General features: G+C 44.1%; 1 protein-coding gene across 1 annotated transcript in view; it reads right to left on the reverse strand.

The window, feature by feature from the left end:
* The window catches only part of LOC115786348 (zinc finger SWIM domain-containing protein 6), a 47,768-nt gene that overhangs the window by 16,029 nt on the left and 6,838 nt on the right, over positions 1–24,901 (reverse strand). The window contains exons 2-4 of the mRNA XM_030738467.1: positions 4,413–4,769; positions 2,917–3,065; positions 1,025–1,175 (exon numbers count right to left, since the gene is read on the reverse strand). Of these exons, the coding sequence (XP_030594327.1) occupies positions 1,025–1,175; positions 2,917–3,065; positions 4,413–4,769 (657 nt within the window). The remainder of the gene's footprint in view (positions 1–1,024; positions 1,176–2,916; positions 3,066–4,412; positions 4,770–24,901) is intronic.

The raw sequence follows: 24,901 nt of genomic DNA on the forward strand, positions 1-24,901 counted from the left end.
GAAGGCAAGGACGTAGACAGAATAAGAAGGGAGAAGAAAACAGTGGAGAGGGAAAGTATAAAAAAAGAGGGAATGAAAATGAAATGGGAGCGCAGATGATTTGGACGAGAAGACATGGGTGAGGACAAGTGAATGAGGCAAGGCTTTGTTTCTAGAGGAGAGGAGTAGCTGCAACTCAAAGAGGAGAAAGACAAAAGAGAGAGCGAGGGAGAGAGAGAGAGAGAGAGAGAGAGAGAGAGAGAGAAAGGGAGAAAGAGAGCAGCGCCAAGAGGCAGCATTTACCACACATCAGGGGGAGTGATAAGGACTTGGGAAGAAGGTTTTGAAGTGTGGACTTCAAAGAGACTGTGCACACACACACTTCCAAAAATACGTGGGATTGAAACAGATGAGATCACTGCGCTGTCCTCACAAAGTGCAGAACAAGACCAAAGGGAGAAAACGAACATCATCAACAACAACAAGAACAGTAGCAGCAGCAACCGAGACATTAGAGGAAGAACAACAAAGACTAGGAGACAACACGACTGCTGTCCTGGTGATGGGCTTGTTGGTTTTTGTGGTTTGTGAGGATGTGCTTTGCAGTAGGTACAGCACGTCTGTCAAAAGCACTGTGAGGTATATCAAACCAAGCAAGAGCATGGCGAGCAGCACTCTGTCACATCAACTAAATATATAATAAGACGGCTTTGAAAACACGGCGGAGGTTATAACATTTAGGGTTTTGACGCGGCGCAGCGTGATGCATTAAATGGATTGTAATTCATGAAGACACTTTTTATACACCACCAGTCACAGTGAGAAAGTGACTGGGTTGTCAGTGACAAGTGTGTGTGTGTGTGTGTGTGTGTGTGTGTGTGTGTGTGTGTGTGTGTGTGTGTGTCTGAGTGGGACAAACGCTCAGGGAAAAATATATGCCTTTATGTCATGTTGTTCGATTAACCCGAGCATACTAGGGAAAGAGATGTGTGTGTCCACATTTATAGGACAGCATGTGCATGTGCAGTGTGTTTTTCCGACTCACCCAGCTCATCCCAGAGCTGTCTGTACTTGTCGGTCATGGTGGTGCCCTGCTGTCTCCACAGTGCCAGCCGAGGGTCGGCCATGAACTGTTCTGTGATCAGTGTTAACATCCTCGCTCCGTTGGAGTCACGCATCTTCAGCATCTCCCTCACCTAGAAGAGGAGACGAGAGGGACAGAGCCGCGCACACATGTAGTTTACGCCAGCTGATGGACATAGAGCAGTGAAAACACAAACACGCGCGCCCGTTCTGGCAGCGTGTGCGCGCTGAAATATTTATGACATGTATGCAGCTTAAATCAATGAAGAAACCAACTTTTATGCCATGCTATGGCATAAAAGTTGGTTCATGATTTTATAGCTGCTGCACGTAATCTGTTGATCTAGTTGCATCAGGGTTACATATGGAAATGTTTCCATTCTAATTTCACAGTTACTGCATATATACTGAAAACCCCACACCATCAAATCCGGTTTGAGTCTACCTAACACAACTGAGAGGATACAACTGGCGCTACAATGGCTCTTCTGACAAAATTCCACTCATTCTGGCCATGTTTTGTTTTTTTTGGCACGTTGTTTTTAAGCACTTACTGTGCTCGTCCTTGTCCAGATCTTGACATGGAAACTGAACAACCATTCATGTCTTCTAAATAGTTTTGCGATTTCACCTGAAGTTTTTAATATTCTTTGAAACTAGAGGCCACTAAGAAAATCCATTCATTACACACGACAGCACGAAAAAAGAATAAGACATGCAACGTGGCACTGAAAAGGAATGAGAATCCAATTTCGAGAAAATAAATGACAAGAAAAAAAAATTGTGTAAAAGACAGACTGTATATATTTTTCCTTGTGCATAAACAGCAGCAGAGAGTTTTCTTTTCTCTACTTCACTGTCTCTGAGTGGAATATTTTTCTGAGGAGCGCTAATCACAAGAGGGACTCGTTTATTGTAAACTACAGTGGTCAGCAACTTCTTCTAGAAGGAAGCATAAACACTTGGGTGTGCGGGAATATCAAATATTAATCTGATTTGCTACTTTTAAAGACGGGGGTGTTTTTCAGTGAAATGCCATAAAAACTGAAAACGGTGAATTTCAACTTTATTACACCCATGACAATCATGGACATGTGCACACAAATTACATGTGGAGACAACGCTTACTCACAAACACGCACCACACACAGACACACACACACACATGTGGATACTTACAGTAGATTTACAACTTCAAATACAGTGGTTGTGTATTTTAGATTTAAGGGCAGCTCTGTGTAAGTACAAGTGTGTACATGACTCTCGATGTGGGTGTGTGCATCTATGTAAGCATATATGTGGCTGTCAGTGGGCGTGTGCGTGCACCGAAATGAATATAACAGGCAACAAAGAGCATGAAGCCGAGAGATATTCTAAAAGCCATGCAAGCTGGATGATAATGGCCTTGGCTTGCAGTCTTTACATAGCACACAGCGCATTAATGCTGGCCTAGCTCTGCTACTGTAATACCAGGCAACAGGGCGAACGGCACGTCTCACATGTAATCATTTAATCATGGGTACAGAGCAGCATACAGTGCAAGCGTTTGCCTTTCTATACCTGTCTTTCTCTTTTTTTTTCTTAATCTCACAGTTTCTCTCCCTCCTGCAATTAGCTCTAGTTCAGAGACAGCATGCCCTTCAGTGTATGCGCTCTCTGTATTATCTTTTATTCGTGTTTCTGATGGAAGTGCACAAACAAAAAGGAGAAAGTATTTAATAAAAGAAGCTGTTTGTTCTTGTAGAAAGACAAAGGGAGAGAAGTGAAGGTGTCCATGACTGGCAGGGATGGTATGTACTGTATGAGAGCTGTTGTGTTTTGTACGTGAATGAGGGAGTGTTCCTGGGTCTTGACCTTGCTGAAGAGCAGGTTGAGCTGTTTGCCCGAGCCGTGGTATCCTCCCTGGGACAGGAAGAGCTTGACCTGCTCCTGAACCTGCTCCTCATCCAGGTGCCAGCAGTTCTCATCATCCACACTAGCTCCTGCTGTGGGGTCCGGGGCCCCTACACACACAGACACTTCATATCTTATAATTGCATAAGGCCACAACATTTTTTCTTTATTATCTCTTATCCTAATTAACACTATGGTATTACTGGTATAGAGTATTCTGGAGTTCAATTTTATTTTACATCTGAAAAGCACAAAAACAGAATGCTCCTTTTTACATTCATTTACAGTAATTACCCAATAAAAGACTCTGACAGGGTAACTCACCTTTGCACACCTGTGAAGACATTTTATTTTTGCCCCCAGAAGCTTACAACTACAACAGCCTCCTGCAAGTGCAACACTAGTACTGGAGGCAGCAATACAGTGTTACATCTCTATAACATTACAGAGAGCACATCAGCAAAACCATTCAGTAATGTGATCTGATCATAACACTAGACAAACATGCTGCATAAAAAAAGTTATTTTAATATAGTGTAATTTCATTAGCGCCGTCCTCAGTAATTAAACTGCATTTTTTGAATAAACAGATTAATCCCATTAGTGCCATCAAAGTTATATTTGTTTGAGATTTAACTTGGTTAAATACATGAGTAACATGCTGAATTTTAAACGTGCCTTTCCCAACACTCTGTCCTCTTTTGGATTCTTCATAATTCTCATAAAGTATAAAGGTAAACACATGTGCAGCTGAAGTAGCCAAGGTGACACTCAAACTGAGAATCTGAACAGGACGGGCTCTGCTAACGCGAGTTAGTTCACATTTCCAGAGTTATCGATGGCTTGTTGACAGATCTCTTGATTCACAAAAGACTTGGCCTCTTCTGTTCCCTCTCTTCTTTTTTGGCCCTCCTTCTCAGGTTCCCATTGTCAAGTCTGTTTCCCGTGTCCCGTTATTTTTGGACTTCTCTCCGTGACTTCTTTTTGCCTTCTTCATCACCTCTCCAGTTACAAAGCAGTAACACAAACAAACAAAAAAAAACAAAAAAAAAAACACATCCAGGCTTTTTCATACCTTTTTATGCATCCTGTTTTCCTTTCTGAGTTGTTTGCCCTTCTGTTTGTACTTGCTGCGTACCTCATCTAGGTAAACAGCAAGTACAGCATCGATAATCAGAGATGCACAAATCTGTATGCTAACCTCTTCATTTGTACCTCTGCATTGCTATATATCTCTCTCTCTCAGAGGTAAAGAACAGGTCTATAGTGTTGATTACAGGCACAGAATCTCTCCTTACTGTCTGGCTCTTATTAATGAGTAACATTGATCCTGCCACTCTTCACTTTCCCCTCACAGTCAATACGTGCGCATGTAGAGGCCGTTAAAACCCACATGTGATCTTAAACATACCCATTACGTTGCAAAGACACACACACACACACACGCATTTCCTCACCGTGGACCTGATTGATCTCCGAGTTCTGTGACAGAATTTCATCAGCCAGTTTCTGCGCAGTAGGCAGCACCTCCGTGTGGTGCACTGATATCAGATACTGGACGAACTTCTGCAGCTGGTCTCTGCTCATCTGGAAGAGGGTTTCTGAGATAGGCAGGTGTAGCTTCACCTGTTCTGGTTTCCGTACTCTGTAAAGCGACAACGCCACTACATGGGCGCAGTAGAAGATGTCCTTGTTTCCACAAGTGCATGTTACCGCCGTGATCTTGCAACGATCAAAGCTGACGCTGACACTGCATACGAGCTCTGGGGACGAGGGGGTGGCAGGGTCCGTCACTGTGCCGCTCAGATGGAAGCCTGAAGAAGTTAGAAACAAAAGAGAATGTGCTTTTTTTTAGGAAAGTGTTTTAATCCTTCTCTTCCTCTTTTTGTCTTTACAACTAAAACATCAAGTCAAGCAAAACATTACACAACTAGACATAGACTGTATATAAAAGATGGACATAACCACCACGACATCAGCCACTGGTAATGGATTCACATTTTAAAGCCTTGCGTTTGGCATTTTGGCTACTGCTGTCTTGTTTATTGGAGCCAGAAGAGATCATGTATAGTGCTGTGAGAAAAGTATTTGCCCACCTTCCTTTTTTTTTTGTCACACAGGTTTCAGATCATCAAATAAATTTTAATATTAAACAAATACAGCAAATATATAATTTTTGTTCCACTCTTCTTTGCAGAATTGTTTTAATTCAGGCACACTGGAGGGTTTTCGAGCACAAACGGCCTGTTTACGGTCATGCCAAAGAATCTCAATTGGAGATGGTCCAGGTCCTGAAGCAGCAACGCAGCCCCAGACCATCACACTACCACCGCCATGTCTGACCGTTAGTATGATGTTCTTTTTATGAAATGATGTGTTAGTTTCCAAATGTAACTGGACAAAACCTTCCCAAAAGTTTAGCTGTTGTCTAGTCAGTCCACAGACTATTTTCCCAAAAGTCTTCGGGATCGTGAAGATGTTTTTTGGCAAATGTGAGAGGACCCTTTTTATTCTTTTTGGTCAGCAGTGATTTTCTCCTTGGAACCCTCCCATGGTTCTTTTGTGACCTCCTGGATGAGTCATTGATGCGCTCTTGGAGTAATTTTGTCAGCTGGCCACTCCTGGGAAGGTTCATCACTGTTCCAAGTTTTGTCCATTTGTGGATAATGGCTCTCACTGTGGTCCCAAAGCCTTAGAAATGGCTTTATAACCCTTTCCAGACTGACAGATGTCAGTGACTTTGTTTCTCAGCTGCTTCTTTAGATCATGGCATGATGTATTGCCCTATGAGATCTTTTAGCCTACTTCACTTTGTCAGACAGGTTCTATTTAAGTGATTTCTTGATTCAACATGTCTGGCAGTAATCAGGCCTTGGTGTGGTTAGTGAAACTGAACACAGCTTTCCAAAAAAATTTAGTTAATCACAGTTAATTCATGATTTGTCAATGGTGGGAGCAATTATTTTTCCACATAGAGCCAGGTAGGTTTGGAAAGTTTTTTTCCTCTTAATAAATAAAATCATTTAAAAATTGCATTCTGTATTTACCTGGGTTATCACTGTCTAATACTAAAATTTGTTTGATGATCTGAAACATGTAAGTGTAATAAATACGTAAAACATAAGAATTCAGGGAGAAGGGTAAATACATTTTCACAGCACTGTATAAGCAAAAACTAGATGAGACTGTGTTGGCTCCTACTTGTCGCTAAAAGTTGCCACGTCCCTATAATATAATGCATAACTTAAAGCCTTAATACATTTAAAATAAGAAACTAAAAAAATACAGTTGTCTGTAGAACCAAAATTTTTTTTGGTTGTTTGTTGTGTTAAAGATGTAAGCTCTAAATCTGGGCGTTTTACATGGTATGGAGACTGACTCACTTATGAAGCAACTCTAAAGTCGCCATTCAAGGAAGTTCAGCTTTTGGCACTTGGATTACTTTTTTTTTTGTCAAGAAGGTTGCTGCTTGGTCTACACACAGAGGCAACAAGAAGATGGTTTGTATTATAACGGAATAAGATTACTTAGTTCACTAAGTGTACCCTTTATTAAATTACACTACTGTACATATTGTCTAAAAGAATGAATAAACTTAGGATGGAGTTATGCTAAACAGACTCACGCGGCTGCAGTCACCTGCCAAAAGCCCCGTGTTCTCTTATCAGTATGATCAGGACCAGCTGTAGTCTACTACCATTACTGTGAGTGAGAGTAAATGGGCCTGACAGAAATCTAGATGCAGGAAACTGCTGATCCACAGCAAGAGGAATTGAGAAAGAGATAAGGAAGTGAGCAGTGAGTTTGACTTTTCCAGTATGAATTATACAGGCTTTCATTTGAATATAATGTTTGATCTTGTCCTGACTGCACCATCCAGAGGCGTGGTTAGTCATTATTCGAGAATAAATATGAATGAGCCAGGTGGGGGTCCCCGGCAGTGGTCTAAAACATACACTCATGAGCATATGAAAGAGACACACGTGTGTGTGTACATGCACACACTGAGGCACAGCGTGAGATCATGCATTTATTAATAATGGGAGTGGTTAGGAGAGACCGGGAGTAGCTTATGAATGCATTTATGTGCTCAGGAGAGAACTCTGAAATTCATGTGGACGAGGCAAAGACATACATATCTTTAATATGTTTATCAAAGGACTGAGCGCACACATCGATGTGATATCAAGCATGTATTAACGCATATATCAAAGTGTTTTCTGGGCCTCTTCATTTGGTATGAAGGGAGGGGCAGGAGTTGAATATTTTATAGGATATAGATGGAAATGAGTTGAGGGTTATACAGGAAAGCTAAACAGAGGTCAAAGTAGAGTTCATTCTTTCTTTGTGCTCGAGGAGTACAATAAAAAAAGCAGGTGAATTAAGACCAGCGTCGTCTTTGATGACCATTTTCAACAGTTTATCCCTTCAAGTTTATCTATTTATCACTATTTCAACTGTTCATCATTTTAACTGTTAGCCAACAATTTTAATTACAAGGCATGCCTTTAGCTAATCATTTTAATATCTTAATTCACAATTTTACCCAGAAATTTCAACTGCTTATTTAACTTTCATTTCACTATGTTTCAATAAATGTAACTAATAATTTCAAATGCAATATGTCTTTAGCTGATAACAGTTTCTTTATTTTAGCTAACAATTTTGATAGTTTATTTGAACGTTTTCTTGATATTTTAACTGTTAATCAGTACATTTAATAAACAATTTCAACTGCAAGCCATGCCTTTACCTAATAATTTCAAACTATTCATTTAGCTAACAATTTCAGCTGTTTTTTTTTTTATACTTTTATCTCACTATTTCAACAAGGCGTGCCTTTAGCTCATCATTTTAAACTCATTTATAATTTTAGCTAGCTATTTCAACCTTTTTTATTGATTATTTTTAGCTAACAATTTCATTTCTTTATCCATATTTTTAGTTAACATTTAGCTACTAGCCATACTTTTAGTTATTAATAACTGCCCGTCCAGCATCTTTAGCTAACAGTTTCACCTGTTTATCTATACTGTTAACAAATTCAACTGTTAGCTGTACCTGCAGTGAGCTATTTAAACCATGTTTTACTATTTGCCTGTTTCCACTACATATCTGTTAACTTTGGTTGACCATCAACTTTTCTTCTCCAACCTCTTCAGGTCCCCTCAATTATTAAATTACATTGTATTTTTTTTAAACTTTTGGATTAGTTGAGCTATTGTGTCCACTGGGTGCTTGCTCCCTTGGTTGAGAATCCTTGCAATAGGTTCATTAGCCCTAATATAAATCTATCAATAAAACATTCAAAAGCTCCATTAGCATGAGTATGAGTGCAATCTGTAAAAGAGAAAGAGCCATGTCTTGTGATAGCTGCCCTTTTGCCTTGCACTATCAGAACTAGGCAGCGCTGGCTGCAAGAATCTAACACTGCACAACACTGCCATGGAGATATGCGTTTCCATCCTGAAAGCCAGCTGGCAGAGGAAACACATGTTTGTTAACAATATCCACAGAAGATTGAGTGTGGATCAAATATGGCAACCACTCGCATCTGCAGTGATCAAAGCCTATATGTCTCCAGCTGTGGGAGACAGAGAGAGACGGAGCTGCACTGAGACAATCTTAAACTAGACAAAAAGGCTTACATGGTGCACCTGGTTGTGGAATGGAAAGCTAACTTGTTAAGTTGTAGAACAACGTACAAATGAACGGAATACTTGCTGCTACATTTAGTCTGTTAGTTTGCGCGTGCGCGCGCGTGTGTGTGTGTGTGTGTGAGAGAGGGAGAGAGAGAGAGAGAGAGTGTCGAGCTTGTGTTTTGAGAGTAGCCCCTGGTCCACAGAGGGGAGAGAAAGAGAGAACATCAAAAACATGTGGGGCTGAGAGAGCTCAAAAATGAACCTTTGATACAATCGCATACACTCTTACACACAAATGTGTATGTACACACGCACACACACACACACACACACACATTTATCAGACAGTTGTAAAACCAGCTGCACTTTTTTTCAACAAATGTTTTTGTTTCTCATAGAGAAAATTAACAGGGATACTTTTTGGATTCAAAACACATGGAGTATGAAAACCTGAACAGTGATAAAAGACTTACGTGTTTAAAAGCAAAATTCTGTCGTGTTTCCCTTGCTTTAATAGGCATTCTCAATCTCTCCTCTTCCAAGCCCTTTTCATCCATCCCTCCCTCCATCCACATTCCCACAGCTCTTTCTCTCTCACTCTCTGACAGATGGGTAGGTAATGAGTTTCGCCTTTCCCCGTCCAATCGTCTGGGCACCAAAACCTGCCCCCCACGCCAAAAATGCCCTTTTAATTTAGCCAAGCGCTGAGTACAGGGATATTACTGTTTAGACACACACACACACACACACACACACACACACACACACACACACACACACACACACACACACACACACACCTCCCCTGACTCCTGGTTGGGTGGGTATGAAACCTTCAATGTCTCATGTGCTAGCTATTAAAGAGCCTGGTTTCCCCCTCACCCAGTCCACCCAGCTTTCTTCCCCGAGTGGTACTCAGGGCTCTTTTCTGTGCATGTTCAAGAGCCCAGTGTTGGCTTTCAAAGTAACCATGGCGGCCATTTTTAGAACAAGGCCTCTGTGAGGTTGCCCTAGAAACCCCTTCTGACCGCCCTGGTGAAATCACACTTGGCCCAAAACACTGAGGAAGGAGGCAAGGACAGTGTGTGTGAAAGACTGAGTGAGAATGAGTGTGTGTATAGATAGATAGATAGATAGATAGATAGATAGATAGATAGATAGATAGATAGATAGATAGATGTGGACCACCCACACTCTTTGGGGGACCCACATCAAAGCATTCCTTCATATTGCCCTTCGTCCTATCTTTCATTCTTAAATTGTGTAAGTGCACATAAGCCAGTATGCAATGTCTTGACCAGCTACAACCATTTCTGTCTATTCAAAAACAAGGGGCCCCAGAAATACCAGACTCCTGCTCTTATTTCAGGGAGGAAAGACCTGGACTAAGACCTGCAACTCCTTCGACGTATGTCCGCTGTGACGGAAGAATGCCACCTTTATACGGTCCCTATAAAACAGGATTTAGCTTCCCACATGAAGGCAGTCAGTGGGGAGAGGGGTTTGCTTGGCTAAGCACAAAAGCGCTCAGTGTTCTAAAAATCACTGAACTAAATTAGATTGAACAACATACATATATTTCCGCAATCAAATTAAGATTCCAAGTCAATGGAGAAAATTCAGGCCCAGCAGTGGGAAGGTCATTAAGTTTATTGGATGAATTGGTCCATGAGTGACTGTCGCCTAAATCTAATATGGCACCCTGCATTTCAGACAGCACTCACCCTTTGTATGTGTGTGAGAGAGTGAGTTTGTGTGTAATTTATTCTGAATACATGATGGATTTACACCCCCCCCCCCCCCCCAAAAAAAAACAAAACAAAAAAAAACAAAACAAAACAAAAAAAAAAAAAACAAGATGAAACAAATGGGCTGGTGTGAAAGCAAGCCAACAAAAGCAAAGAGGTAGAAACAGCCAGCGCAAATAGATATTTAGGGCTCATTCGCTTGCACAGATTCACTTTAGCCTTGCACATTAATCAAATTACCTCACGGGCTGTAGACAGACAGAGAGCAACACCTAAATCCGACTCTGGCCTGGTAGAGCTTCTCTGATCCGGAGGGGACCACCTGTAGCAGTGTGAGCTTTAACATGGGATCCTACTTTATGTTGACCAAAGATAGCCTGCTTAAACCTCACAGAGAAAAGGCTATTGGACTAGAATCCAATCTATTTGGTTGGACAGAAATGAGAGGCCCTGCTGAAAGGACATCTGAACTGCAACTGAAGAAAAGCCAAGCCATGGTACAAGGTTGGAAAAGGGGCGAGAATTGTCGGGCAGCCCCCACCTCTAACACTCCATCCCACCCATAGTTAAAGGAGCATTTCCTACATTGCAGCTCCTTGAACTGGCCCGATTAATAAGTCTACAAAGACATACACAAGGCTATTCGGCATCTTAAAGAGTAGGCCTGTGTGAGTAACAATGTATGTGTGTGTGGTCCTATAAGGAAGAACCCATACAGAGACTATAAACAGAGATCAGAGCTATTCTGCAGGAGACCTTGCTCCAGGCGTGTGTGTGTGTGTCCTAGGTATGTGACAGGCTGGAATAACACAACTGAGTTTCAGGGGCAGCCATATTTATGCCTCAAACCCACTGGTGGACCAAAAAAGTCTTTTTCCTCCCCGGGTGTGTTTTCATCACCCACACATTTGCACATGTGCATTTGTGCACCAACACACACACACACACACACATGCACATATTCCCAGTCCGAATGCTTATCCCGACAGACACACGAGCATAAATTAATGTTCTGAGATCTTCTATGAATTTCAATACTTTTACTTCCCTTTGAGATTCTGACAGCAAAATCTAAATGTTAATCATAGGGATGGGAAGGAAAGTATATGTGCATGTCTGTGTGTTTGTGTCTATGTGCGAGTGTATGCGCACGCTGATGGATGTGTGGGTGATTGGAGTTGTCATCAGCTGGCGGTTGAAATGACAGTCGACTACTGGGCTGCTGCCACTTCGTTGCCACGCGGTACATCAGGAATGACTTGCAATTTTCTAACTATCACTTTCAAAATGGATTCTAATTTTGCTGGATTGGGTCTGTCAGACAGAGATGGTGTTACTGCTCTGTTGACGGATCCTAAAGGTTGGCATTGAGGAAGATGACCAGCACGGGAAGACAGTGAAACCTCTGTTCATGGGTGGGATTGAGACAAGACAAAAAAACAGGATAAGCCACAGCAAATAGTAGAACAATTTTTAGAGTGTTAGCAGAATATTAATTAGAATAATAATTATTCGTGTAAAAATGTGTTAGGGAAAGATTTATTCATCTAGGGGACAGGGATAATCAGCTAGCCTGAGTGTATTTAAAAAGTAAATAAATCTGCCAGTGACCACCTCCAATATACTGTATCAGTATTTGTTTTAAAAAAAAAACTGAAGTGAAGACATGAAAAGTCTGTAAAAGCTTGTTTCTTTGTCTTTACAGTAAATATCAAGCTAGAGCCACCAATCTGGGTAGCTTAGACCTCAGTCACACATGCCTAGAGACCAGCTGGCGATCATCTGGCAACCACCCATCAAGAGGGAAAAATGTGTATTGGCCGACTGGTTGGCGAGTGGTTGCTGGCACTTGCCATGTGAAACTGGTGACAAAAACCTCCTTGTGATTGCTTTGCTGCAATCACAAGGAGGTCACCTGCATTTTGCATGGAAGATGCCAATTTACCTGAAAACACTCTATAACTTCTACTGGAAGAAGGAGGTATGTTTGGCTGCTCCCTTAGTTCCCAATGGTTCGCCACAACGGATGGATTTGCATATTGATTTGCCACAGATTTTACGGCGGATGCCCTTCCTGACACAATCCTCCAATTTATCTGGGCTTGGGATAGACTGCTAAGAGAACACTAGCTGATGACCTCCTGAGGCTGTCTTCGCCTTCAAAGTCCACAATGGAACCCCAGAAATTGAATGACATTTCACAACTTCAAGTGACTACAGGTGAAATGACCGTAGGTGGTAGGAAATAGGTGGGATAAACGACTTCCAGGTGAACAACTGAAATAATTACCAGTGAGAATGACATATGACCTGATAGTAAATACATTGGAAGGTTACCTAGGCAACCTAAGCCTGGAGTGAATCAATCAATCAAAAGTGAATCACTGTGCTGTGTGTACACAGCTTAAAAGCTGTGCCGCACTACTGCAGCCACCACTTTTACTTTGAGGCGAAAATTCTTCATTTTCGGTTTGTGTCTCTGCTTGGAGAGTAGTTGCTGAGTGTTTGCAGTCAAGTTGGCGTCTTTCATGCAAACTACGGGCAACTGTGACAACCTCCTAGCAACCTGCTAGCAACCAAAGCAATCACAAGGAGGCTTTTGATGCAGCAATATATACCTCTTTGCGACCAATTTCACCTTTCGACTGCCAACAACTGGTCAAGAAATACACATTTATCCCTTAATGACCTGCACTTGCCAGGGGGTCACCAACCAGTCTATAGGCATGTGTGACTAGGGTTTCAGCTATCAGTTTCCCTGCTTATGCCATCAACATCTGGCAACCACTCCCCAACTGGTTCGGGAATAAACATTTTTTCCCTGCGACCTGTGACTCTAGACCTGTGTGATTGAGAGAAAGTCTGCCTGACTCTGTCCAGAGGTAGAAGTTATTCAACAACACCTGTAACACTTCGTGTCATTTAATTGGTACAAAAACTGAAGTAAAGAAACGGGAAGTTGTTCTTTAAACAAGGGGTTCGTTTAGTGCCAGGATATTTCAGCCATTCTCCCTGCTGATAGGTGGATTTTGCCTGGCTGTTTATCTGTGTTCCCAGTATCAGCACTAAGTCTTGATAAATGGCTCCTGGTGGCAGCTTCTTAATTACTATACAAACAGAAGCAACCTCAGTGTGTCACTCTTTTTACTACTGCCGTCAAAAACCTTAACAATTACCATGATATTATAATCATGATATCATTATCCTTTGGAGATAATACAAGTTTAATAAAAAAAACAAAAATTTTGATCTACCAAAGCAAGCTATCACATTTAACTATTTATTGCTTAAGTCTAAAAGTTACTATTAGGTGTAATTTCACCTGTGTAGTATTGGGTGAACTGTTCCTTTAGCTGCTATCCAACAAATTTCTGTCACTGAATAGGTCAGTAGCCTGCTAATTCTGTCTCCCATCTGTACATTAACTATACATTATCCCAATCCATGTGCAAGGTTCATTAGTGTGAATGAAATTACAGCTGGCTGGAAATTAATGTGTGTAATTAGCAGAGGTCTGTCCCAGTAGAGCTACGTAAGCTATACGTGGAGGTAAAGGGATCCATTGAAAAGTCATTGTCTGCTACACTTGAGTATCTTTCCTGATGACAAACCTATAGAGCAAGTTGAGACAGTAGAACACTAACGAGTCTTGATCAAAATGAGCTGGTCTGTGTTGTTTTAAAAGATTGCTCAGTGAACAAAGAATAAACAGGGATTATTGTAATGCGTGTTTGTCAACTCTTATGCAAAATCCGCATGCAGAAAGTGCTAAAAGGCATTCAACACTCAACTACAGATGTGTTTCTCTCACTTAATCTGAACTTTGACCCAGAAATCCTTCGGCGATGAAGCAGCTTTTAGAAGTTTGTCCTCCCATTAAAGCTCAAATATTAAAAGCGATAATGAAAAAGGTAAAAACCGAAAAAAGTGCAGTGAAAAGATTCTGTAAATGCAGCATGGCACACAGACAAAAAAGCCACTGTGAAAGTTAATGTTGCTGAAAGTGAACAGAATTTATTTGCATATGAAAATAGCTGGGCACAAATGGCACTGGACTGAAAACTGCAGCATGACTGCGAGCGCACATGCGTGGGTTATGTGTGTGTTTTTAGGTTCACTTCTCCACGCCAGGAAATAACCTTACTCGCTTTACCCTTCCCATTTCATTTGGAAAGTCACCCGACACACTTGAGACACGCACACACACATACACACACGCACGCACACACAACCCCACCCCTTGACACACACTCATGATTCCTTCATGCATGCACGCATACTGGCTTCAGTGACTCCCTGCAGTCAACCTCCTTCTGCTCACAAACAGCCCCTCCTCTTTCCTTTTTCTCTCTCCAATAACTGACTCCTCCTCTGTTCCCCCTCCCATGACACACACACACACACACACACACGCACACACACACACGCCCAGAATGTTGCCTAGCCCTAAGCTGACCTGTTGTGTGTGTACTGACGTCACACTACAGACAAGGGGAGGCATCATTCCAGACAGACACGAACACGTGCGCACATGCACGCGCGCACGCACACACACTCACACACACACACACACACACACACACACACACACACACACACACAGGCCCCAGCCGAGGGGGAAGCTGCATTCCAGCACAGGCCCACAGACACACAAACACACATCACCACGCCTGGCGGTGGGAAGCATGGGGAGCACTCAGCTGTAGCGGGGAGGTGGGGAGGAGGGTGGGTGGGGGTGGGAGGTAAAGAGGGGGGAGTTTCGGAGGAGGGAGGAGGGAGCGATGGCTCTGAGCCAGTGTTCCTCTGAGCTCAGCACTTCCCCTTTCAGCTCCAGCCAGCCGCCAGTTTGCGTAACGCAGCCAATGCAGCCGTGCTGGCTTTTGTTTAACCCCTTCTTTCCTGGAGTCACTGAGGTCACACTGGCTGTTCTCTGCTTGCCGGCGCGTGCTACATCCTGCCGTAAAGCTGCCTCTGCCCGCATCCTCCCAACCACCACCGAGCTCAGACTGTCCCGTTAGAGCATATCAGGCCCGCTGGCACGCTACTCATGCTTCAGCCTTACCTGGCACAGATGGAGGTGGGTGCACGCACGTGTTTTAGCACCACAACAAAATTGACAAAAAAGATAGTCGCTTTGTATATAATTTATTGTCTTTTAGCACAAAGAAAATAAATCCACATATAAAATTTAGAAATAGGCACGTGGTCTATTTGAAAGTGACCTGGTTTTACAGAAACATCCCAGATAAGACAAAAACACTGCAACCCCTACAGTATGCACCCATTAATGTTCAAATATCAAGTAAGTGTCATTGCCACTGCTACTGTGTAGCTGACACAATAACCAGCTTTAACAATTACAAAGGGAAATGCATGTGTAACCCGACACAGGTAAGGTATTTGTGCTCTGTATCTACTCCTCTGTATATCTGCTGACCTCCATACAGCCAAACTCTCCACTCTATACCCGAAGTGATGTGAGGCTTCATGCATCAGATGTGCCGCCTTCCCCCCTAAAAACCCCCAGTGGAACGTGTCATAGCTCACACTAACCACAGCAGACACAGTCCACGGTGGCAGGATGGGCAGAGTGGGGGTTTGGGGGATGGGATGGAGGAAGGAGGGGAGGTTCTCTCACATTTAATATCACTTGACACGCGTCATCCAGCATCTCTCAAACAGTCGCTGAGCCTGTGTCAAAGCCGTGGCCCTGTCAAAGATCCCGCGCATACAGGACTCACCTTGTACTCGCACACACACACACACACACACACACACACACACACACACACACACACACACACACACACACACACACACACACACACAAATACAAAACAAAGGCAACCCAAAGACAAATAACTCAGCCACCTGGCGCCTTGATCGACGGGCTGGTGCAGAGAACGGGAATAGCTGGGATGAAGACAAGTGAGGGAAAGAAGAGAGCCGGCAGGAAGGAGGGGGGAGCACGAGAAAGGTTGATGTCTCTGCTGAATCGAGGTGGTCGATTCGCTTGCCTGCGGGCTATTCCTGTAAATATTGACGTTGATGTTAGCACCACTCTCTTAAGGATAAGCTATAAAGCAAAGGGGGTGGGGGTGGGAAGTCAGATTTACTCTGTGCAAACTGTAAGCATCTGAAATCACACACTACGCTCGGCCTTCTGTAAGCATGTTGAAGGGGAAAGGATGAGAGACTTTCAGGGTGAAGAGCTGCAACCACACGGGGGGGAACTGAGCTCTCTCGGTAGGTTTACAACTCACTCCTCTCCCTCTCTCTCTGGATGGTTAAGGTTTCCATTCTTGGGCTAAAAGCAGGCAGCTGACATCAAAACCTTCAGAGAGACCCTTATTTCCCAGAAACAGCTCTTGTTTCATGTAAATAGCTGCCTTTCATGGCTACATTGAGATAAATTGCACCCTGCTGGACAAGAGGGGGACAATATTCACCCTGGAGCCTCTTTTGTTGACATCCGTATTTGTTGCCATGACAACACATCCCTGTCCGCCGTGGGTCTGTATGCGTGTACGTTCAGGGGGCACACGCCATGGAAATATGTGGGCAATAAAAATATAAACATAAATACCTTCTTTGTCAAACGCACAAAACCACAGCTGCACAAAAGCTCGCAAAGAATAACAACACAAGCGTGACCAAAACACAGATTTAGGTTAGACTTCCCTCCAACAAGCATGTCCTTGTGGAGGGCTGTAGGCAGAGAAGTCTATTAATAATCATCCTCACGTTAAAAAAGGGGAAAAGTAATCCAAGAATGACAACACCCTTTCCAAAAACCCTCCAGAGGACCTTGTCCAGTCGACTGGGAATTAATCTGCTAAAGGAATGCAATGATGCTTGAATTCATTTTTAGTACATTAACAGACTAATTCTCAGATTGCTCAGTAGGAACACAGTCTGTATCCTTCAAACTTTAAAAAAAAAAAAAAAAAAGAATAACTGTGATTGCCTGTACTTCCAGATTAATTGATCAAATTGTCTCAAATTAGCATTTTCATAAATGACAGAAGAATAATCATATCCTTACGCAATTATGCTGATTATGTCTCTTCAGAGACTAGTGAAGTGCTATGTCACCTCAGAGCCCACATGAAACAAAGGCCAACTGCTTTGTTTATATTTTACTATGTGCTTGTACTTTGATATCCTCATTATGTTCATTTGGGATGCCAGACTGATGAAGAAGGAGAGAATAGAGGGGAGTTTGATTGGGGAACAAGGGGGTGAGCAGAGGGGGCACATGCCTACCACCACCACCACCACCACAGCTACTGTATAGGACATTGAGGGCCTGCATGATAACCATAAGGATAGAAAAGATTATGTGTGCATGTGTGTGAGAGAATCACCTCCCGTGGGCAAGTCAGCATTCACCCATGAAGTAGGTCAGTGAAATTTGCCCAAATTAGGTCAGAGGCAGTCAATGGGTGCCATCCTGAACAAGAGAAAGGATAAAAGGGAGGGAGTGAGAGAGAGAGAGAGATAGGGAGAGAGACAGAGAGGGAGAGGGAGGGAGTCTATAAGGTTAGGAGAGCAGAACCAAGCGGCTTACTTCATCTCAGCTTTAACACTTAGTTAATTACTGTTGCACTGGTCCATACAAAAACATGCACACCAGAAAAAAAAAAGGATTTTGAAAGAACCTCAAAGTGAGGGACCAAAGCTCGCCCCAAAGCAGAGTTCTTCATAACTTCAAGCCTGTCACTATTTCTCTATTCAAACATCCCTGGTATCAGAATCAGTGCACATCAAAAGCCCGTTTTGATTGAAAATGCTCTTGAAAAGCAGTCCGATTCAGTTACAGCGCTTAGGTTTGATTATTTAGCCTGACTCTACCCCCTCTAGCTGTTTGGACGGTAGGTTCTTTTGTCATATGCCTCTACTTCTTGCAGCTCCTTCCTGCCACCCCCCCCCCCCTTATTTTGAGGAATCCACACTGGGTTGTTGTGCATTGATGCCAATAAGTGAGGGAAGACAGGAACCTTTGATGTCTGTGGGACTGTGTGATTCGCTTTCATCATCCCGCGTCTGTCAATCAACAAGAGAAAACGTGACTCCAAAGGAAACTTTTGCTGCTCCCACCCCTCAATTCTCTCTGCACACATACAAAATTAAAACATAACAACAAAAACTGACAACAAACACAACAAGGGCAGGAGAAAAAAAAAAGATGCTGTGGGCATTAGATAGACAGGAATGGGTTGAATAATGAGTGAAGAACAGCAAATTTTTCCATAGAAGAGACCTTTATTTTTCATGCCTGGGCTACAGTGGCCCACTTCCACTCAAAGGGAATGTGTATCCCAGTGTAGCTGTAGGGTGCAATCTGAACTTTACCCTGTCAGTCCCTCAGTCGCTCTTTTCAGAATAGCTTGGTGTCAGACAGGAAGAAGAGTATTGGCATGTGTCTTCTGTGGGCAACGTCTGCTCAGAAAAGTGATGACGGAACCTGGGCCTGCACCTAATCACATAAGCCTGCACCCTCACTCTGACAGCCTCAGAGGTTAGGGAGGAGGCGGGGGGGGGGGGGGGGGGGGGGGGGGGGGGGGGGACAAAGGCTTCCTTCCCTGGGCAGCGATCAAACTTGAGCCCCCGGCTTGTCTAGAATTGTGACAAGGCCCACTTCCCCTTTCACTGCTTTTCCCCATCCTCCCCCTACTGCCAATCATGTGTCATATGCTTCACACTCTTACACGACGCACGCTTTTGTGTGCCTAGCGTGTGTGTCTGTGCTGGGGCTGAGCCTGTCCACACAAGTTAAAGAGATGCACAGAAACCAGAGTCGAGGAGACGAAGGAGACGCACAAGGAGTCTGAGAGCTTCACAGGAAGTGCTGAGCCAGAAACGACCAAATGTACAAGCCGAGTGTGGCTTGGAGTAAAGCGAGCCACATTGAGTTACAGTGACTAACATTATAGCCAGAGAGAGAGGAAGATGCCTGGCAATGGATGTCGGGTAAAGGAGCCAGAGAACTGAACTGCAGCCAACCTGGATGAGGCCTCAGTCCAGATATGTTGGGACAGTACCAGGGGCCCAGCTACAGCCTGTCAGAGCAGGGAGGAGGGTGAGCAAATGAAGTAACGAGAAATACACAGTTAAAAAAACAAAACAACAACAAAAAAAAAACACACACACACAGGAAAAGAGAAAGCAAGACAGCAGGCTTATAGGCAAAACAGAGCGAGAGAGAAAGAGAAGGGTTTTGAGGCTTTTCAGCTCCAAAGTGGGATGGAGGGGGATGGTTGGAAGGAACCACTGAGAGTCAGGCAAAGCTGGAGCCGAGGTTCAGAGGCAGGGCCAGGGCTGAGCTGGGGCTGCTGAGAGAGGAGCCAGGGCTAGAGGCCAGAGGGAGGGCTGGAGGAAGGGGGGCTGAGAATAGGAGGAGGCTGTGGCAGAGCTGGGGCTGAGGCTGGGGCCAGGGCCAGAGCCAGGGGCCCCAGCTTTAGATTTAGTCAGCTGTTCCCCTGGCCAGCAGCTGGAAGGACACAAGGAGAGAAAGGGAGGGGAGGTAGCAAGGGAAGACAGCACAGAGACTTCGCTGGAGAATTTTAACTGGGAAAGTGAGAGATGGAGAGGAATAAGAAAAAAAATAGCACAGCGATAGCGATAGAGAGAGAGAGAGAGAGAGAGATGAAAGAAGAGAGAAGGGGGTGAGGGGGTGGGGAGGTTTGGAAAGAGGACAGTGGAAAAGCCATTAGATTCCGAGGAGAGAGAAAACAGCACTGAGAGCAGACAGACTGACAGAAGGTGGTTAAGGCTCACTGGCTTCGCAACCACTCTTCCCTTCCTCCCTTACTGGTCCTCTCGCTCCGTCATTCCTTTCTTCCCTCCCTCCCTCCATCTATCCATCCATCCTCCTCCTCTCCTTCCGTCACTGGTGAGCTATTCTTTGGCTACCTCCTTTCCCAACCAGTTGTGCTTCGCCAACAGCTCTGCTATTCATTACGCACGACCTGCAGGCGTGACCCTGAACACACACCGAGATCCCAAACAGGTGCCCCATACACAAAATACACACACACACACACACACACACAGCAGCAGCAGCAGCAGCAGCAGCAGCAGCAGCAGAGGGATCACACTTAACTGGAGGGGGAAGATATGCAGGGAGTGTAGACAGAAGGGCTGTAGTGAGGAGAGAGAGCTCTGTGTTGCTGCCTGAAAAACACTGCAGGAGGAACAACAAGGAAAGAAAGATGGAAAGAAGGGGGAAAAAACATTGAAAAAACAATGTAATTAAAGCTAAGCACACTTTGTTTCCATAAAAGTGGCGAAATGAGATTTGGAGAAGGGTGAGTGAGAGTGAGGGGCAAGGGTTTGCCATGGGGCAAGCAGCCGCTGCTAGCAAAGCACTTTACGGCCTATTATATTCCATTCAGATGGACGAGGCGTCTGGGATAAAAGCATTTAGTCTGTGCGTTAGTGAGTGACTCAGCACTTGGAGCCTTCGCAGGTGGACCCCCTCATAACTACACAATGCATATCAATGAAGTGGCCCACTCACTGCATATGGATCACTCACTCCCACGCCTCTGCCTCTTTTTTTTTGTTTTTCCCATCCTCCTCCTCCACCACCTACATTGCCCTTTTCCTCCTCAACCTTTCACACCTCCTTGTGGAAACACTCTACCTCTCTGTTGTTTATTGTTGGATTGAAGTAATTCCACCTGCTCCTCTATATAAAAGACTTGAATCGGGACAGCATCCAGTAAGGTAGGAAATAAGAGGAGGTGGGAGAGAATGAATGCAGAGCTGCATAGTTAAAAAAAACAAAACAAAAAAAAAACAATCTGTGCATATTTTTTGTGCTGCATTTTCCCCTAAATTATTAGGAGCAATTTCTGCCATGTCTGGAATAGCTGACCCACCTCCTTCCTCTTATTTAGCGCTGATATGGTAGACAGCTACCCCTCCTCCTCCTTCTATTGCTTCCTCTCCATCACTCTCTTGTCTCTCTACGGCTCTACCTCCACCCATCTGCCCTTTCCTCTTAGTTCTACCTCTGAGCCCCTCCATCCCCTCCTCTCCTCCCCTTGGTAGTGGTTAATGGCACAGGGATCCAGCGTGGAATATAGATCAGTGTGAGATGGATGGGGCACCAGGAGCTCCGGCCAGTCCCGTAGGTCCCAGACCAAAGATTAACTAAATATTAGCTGACAGGAAGAGAGAGGCAGGGACACAGCTGCAGCTGCTAGTGCCACTGCTGGCAGAACAAACGACAGAGACTGTTTTTAACCCCTTTTGCTCTTGGGAGAGAGACAGACACATGCGATAAACACACTGAGATGCAAAAATACACACGCCGCGCTGGGGCAAACATACTGCCATGCATGCGTCCACACATGCTATCAGAAGCACCCTGGGAGAAGAAGTCCACTAATCACATTCTCTCCTCCTCCTCCCTCCCTGTCTGCCCTGCCAAGGCGGATGGCGAGGGGGAAAAAAAAGGAATAAATCTTTATTAGGCAATGTGTCCCTGCTTTATCGATCGCTTCGCTCCTTCCCTCCCCTTCTCCCTTCCCACCCCCTCTCTTTCTCTCTCCTCCTTTTGTTATTTTAGGCGTGTGTCTGCCATCCAGTTCAATTGAGTCAGGGTGTACATCAGAGAGGACCATTACCTATGTCTCCCTGGGCTGGGCTGTCACTGGCTGTGAGGGGGGTATTGGGTGAGGTGATGTAGCCACCCAGGAGGGACAGCTAGCCTGCTAACAGCTAGCCAGGCCAGACAGCCAGGCAGACAGATAGTGGAGTCTGGGCTAGAATGCAGACAGACAGGTTGGCAGTGACACACAATGGCAGGCAAGTCATCCTCAACAATGTCAGGCAACAATATTAGCATGTGAACCTCATCCATGCTACACCTGTGTTGTTCGGTGAGAAGTGCATGGGACTGACATAACCAGATTTCAGTCAAAAGAAGATTGTTATTTCCATCTGCAGTAATTTGTATTTGGCTCTGCTTGGGAACCTGCATTCCATTTCATGTGCAAACATGCAAATGCTTGGGAAGTGGGGAGAGCAGCAGCAAACACCCCAGCAGAGAACAGGGCAGGCATCATGACAATGGATCTGACATTGATTTGGTCAGAAAGAGCAATAAAATGAGGAGCTGGGGTGAAGGTGGGTTGCAAAGCAGCTTGCAGATGCTTGCAGAAGCAACTGGGGGTATTCTAAAGCATCTTAAACAGCACACCCTATATGACACTTGCCATTTGGATGAGTGGAAGTTTATCAGCTAATGTGGGCTAGCATTCAGATCACCTGATCAGTCAGGATTTCAGCTGGGTTTAAGGTTGTGGCCTAGCTGAAGTAACTTGATCAGTGCAATAAACAGTCAATGTGTTTATTGCACTCATCAGTGCTGACTTTTAAAAGGTTCCAGGATGGCCTGCCATGCCAAAAGAAAGAAAGAAACAAAAAAAAAAAAAAACATGAAATCATTTGAAAACACCAGCAAAGACACACCACAGCAAGTAGGCCAAGTCATGCTTCCCTCATAAATCCAGTGGTAAACAGCGAGCTTCTGAATGTTGGAACAGCGACTGCCCCTAAGATCTGGATGCAGACTGCTAGCTCTAGCAAAGCACAGAGAGGAGGACTGAGCAAGCTAGTTAGCCTTCTTTTGGGACTAGACACAGGAAGCTTGATGGAAACATGCTGTATCTAGATAGGAGCCCAAAATACAATGTGGGTGTCTTTTAGCTGGTTTGGAAAATTAAACTTGAAAATTGAGAAGGGGAGAAACAGAGACAATGGGAGCTTAGAAACACAGAGAGGGAGTGCATGTATGAAGGTATGGAATGATTAGGAGTAGAAGAGCAAGAAAATAGGTTGGCAAGAAGACAGAGGGCAGGAATGAAACATGAACAAAAACTAAACTAGCAAAAAAAAAATGAGCAAGGAAGAGAGAGACGAGACAGAAAGAAAAAACCCTTTAGAAGGGCAAGCTAAATTCCATAGTCATTTGAAAGCCTTCTACTCCTTCCCTCTGAATCTCTCTCATTCTCTTTCTTTGTCTCTGTTTCTCTCATGCCTGGAGAGCCTTTCCAGCTCTATTCAACCCTGCTCTGCCACAAAGGAATGAATGCATGTCTAACATGCCACACCGCCACGACATCGCTGGACCAGGCACAGCCAGAGGCACCTTGCACTCTCAAAATCTCCTCCTCTACATAGCTCACAAGGCACTTGAACCTGCCAGGCAAGAAGAGAGAAGGGTGTAACCCCACCCCCACCCCCATCTCAATCTGGCTCAGATTCCAAATTGTTCCTCAAAGGGGCAACAAAAGTGGGCATACTCTTTGTCTCCTCCTGGACCAATCTCTCTGGTGAGAAATTGCTTATTGGGACGTGCAAAAGACGCAAGCATGCATTCAATGAAGCAAGCTGCCTTTTCCTTTGGTCGGGCGCTATTTATTGGAAAACAATAATCCAAGCAGGGTCCTGCCTTTCAAGCAGAGCAATAAGCCACTGGAGGGACAGTCTGACCAGATTGACCTTTGACTTTAGAAAATCCCTGGGGATCAGGTGAAGAGGTCAACACTGGGCCAGTTTAGTGATGGGGGAAGGAGCAGTCAATGAGTGAACACTTCTATCAGTATGTAAGTGTGTGAGCAACAGGGGTCAGTGACAGGTAAACCCTCATCCTCTGCAGTTGTTTATTCAAAGGCGCCTAGTCACTGGCGCCCTGGCACTGTGAGGCAAGCAAGTGTGTGTGTGTGTGTTAAAGCATGTGTGGAAGTGTGTGTACTTGCAAGACTGGAAACGAGATAGGGTGGGAATGATGGCAGACGGGAATGTCATCTACCCTCTTATCATTAACATGCCTCACCTTTATTCAGCCTGACACACACAGCCATAAACACGATCAGTGAGCCATTAACACACAAAGTCACACATGCACATTCTCATATTCACACACAGATAAAAAAAAAAAAAAAAAAAAAAAAGACTGAAAGAATCTGCCTTTACTTATAAGCTGTACAGGTATTTGGAGGCGCTCTGCCCCAGAAGTAGCTTTAGAAGGTAGATCCACCGGAATCAAAGTCAAAGTTCATATCCTTATGGCCATGATTGCCTTCTTATGAGAACGCCCTGGCCTCTTAGTTTAATATAGATCAACAATAATTATACACTCACTAAAATGAAAAGGTGAGATTTTTTTTTGCTATACTGTGTATCTGTCTGGGATAGACCAAAATGCTTGCTCTTAAGCAGGTAACTTTCTACTCTGTGAGCAAAGCACACAGTGATTATGTGCAACACGCAAACGCACACAAAAAAAATTATTTGTAGCCTTTCAGCTGATCCAAAAATGTTTGGCTTCTGAGGTGAAAACAGCTGTTGACCAAACCGCATAGAGAAGCTCTGAACTAGCGATGGTGTGACGTCTTTATTACAGATATACATACATGCATGTAAGGCAGAAACACACACACACACGCACAGTAAATATATACACATTTAACCCCCCCACTGCAGTAAACACATTCTTGGACTGCTTTGTGCTTATTTCAGCAGCCCATTGGTGCAAAGTGG

This window comes from Archocentrus centrarchus, chromosome 9 (genome assembly GCF_007364275.1).
Source record: "Archocentrus centrarchus isolate MPI-CPG fArcCen1 chromosome 9, fArcCen1, whole genome shotgun sequence".
NCBI lineage: Eukaryota > Metazoa > Chordata > Actinopteri > Cichliformes > Cichlidae > Archocentrus > Archocentrus centrarchus.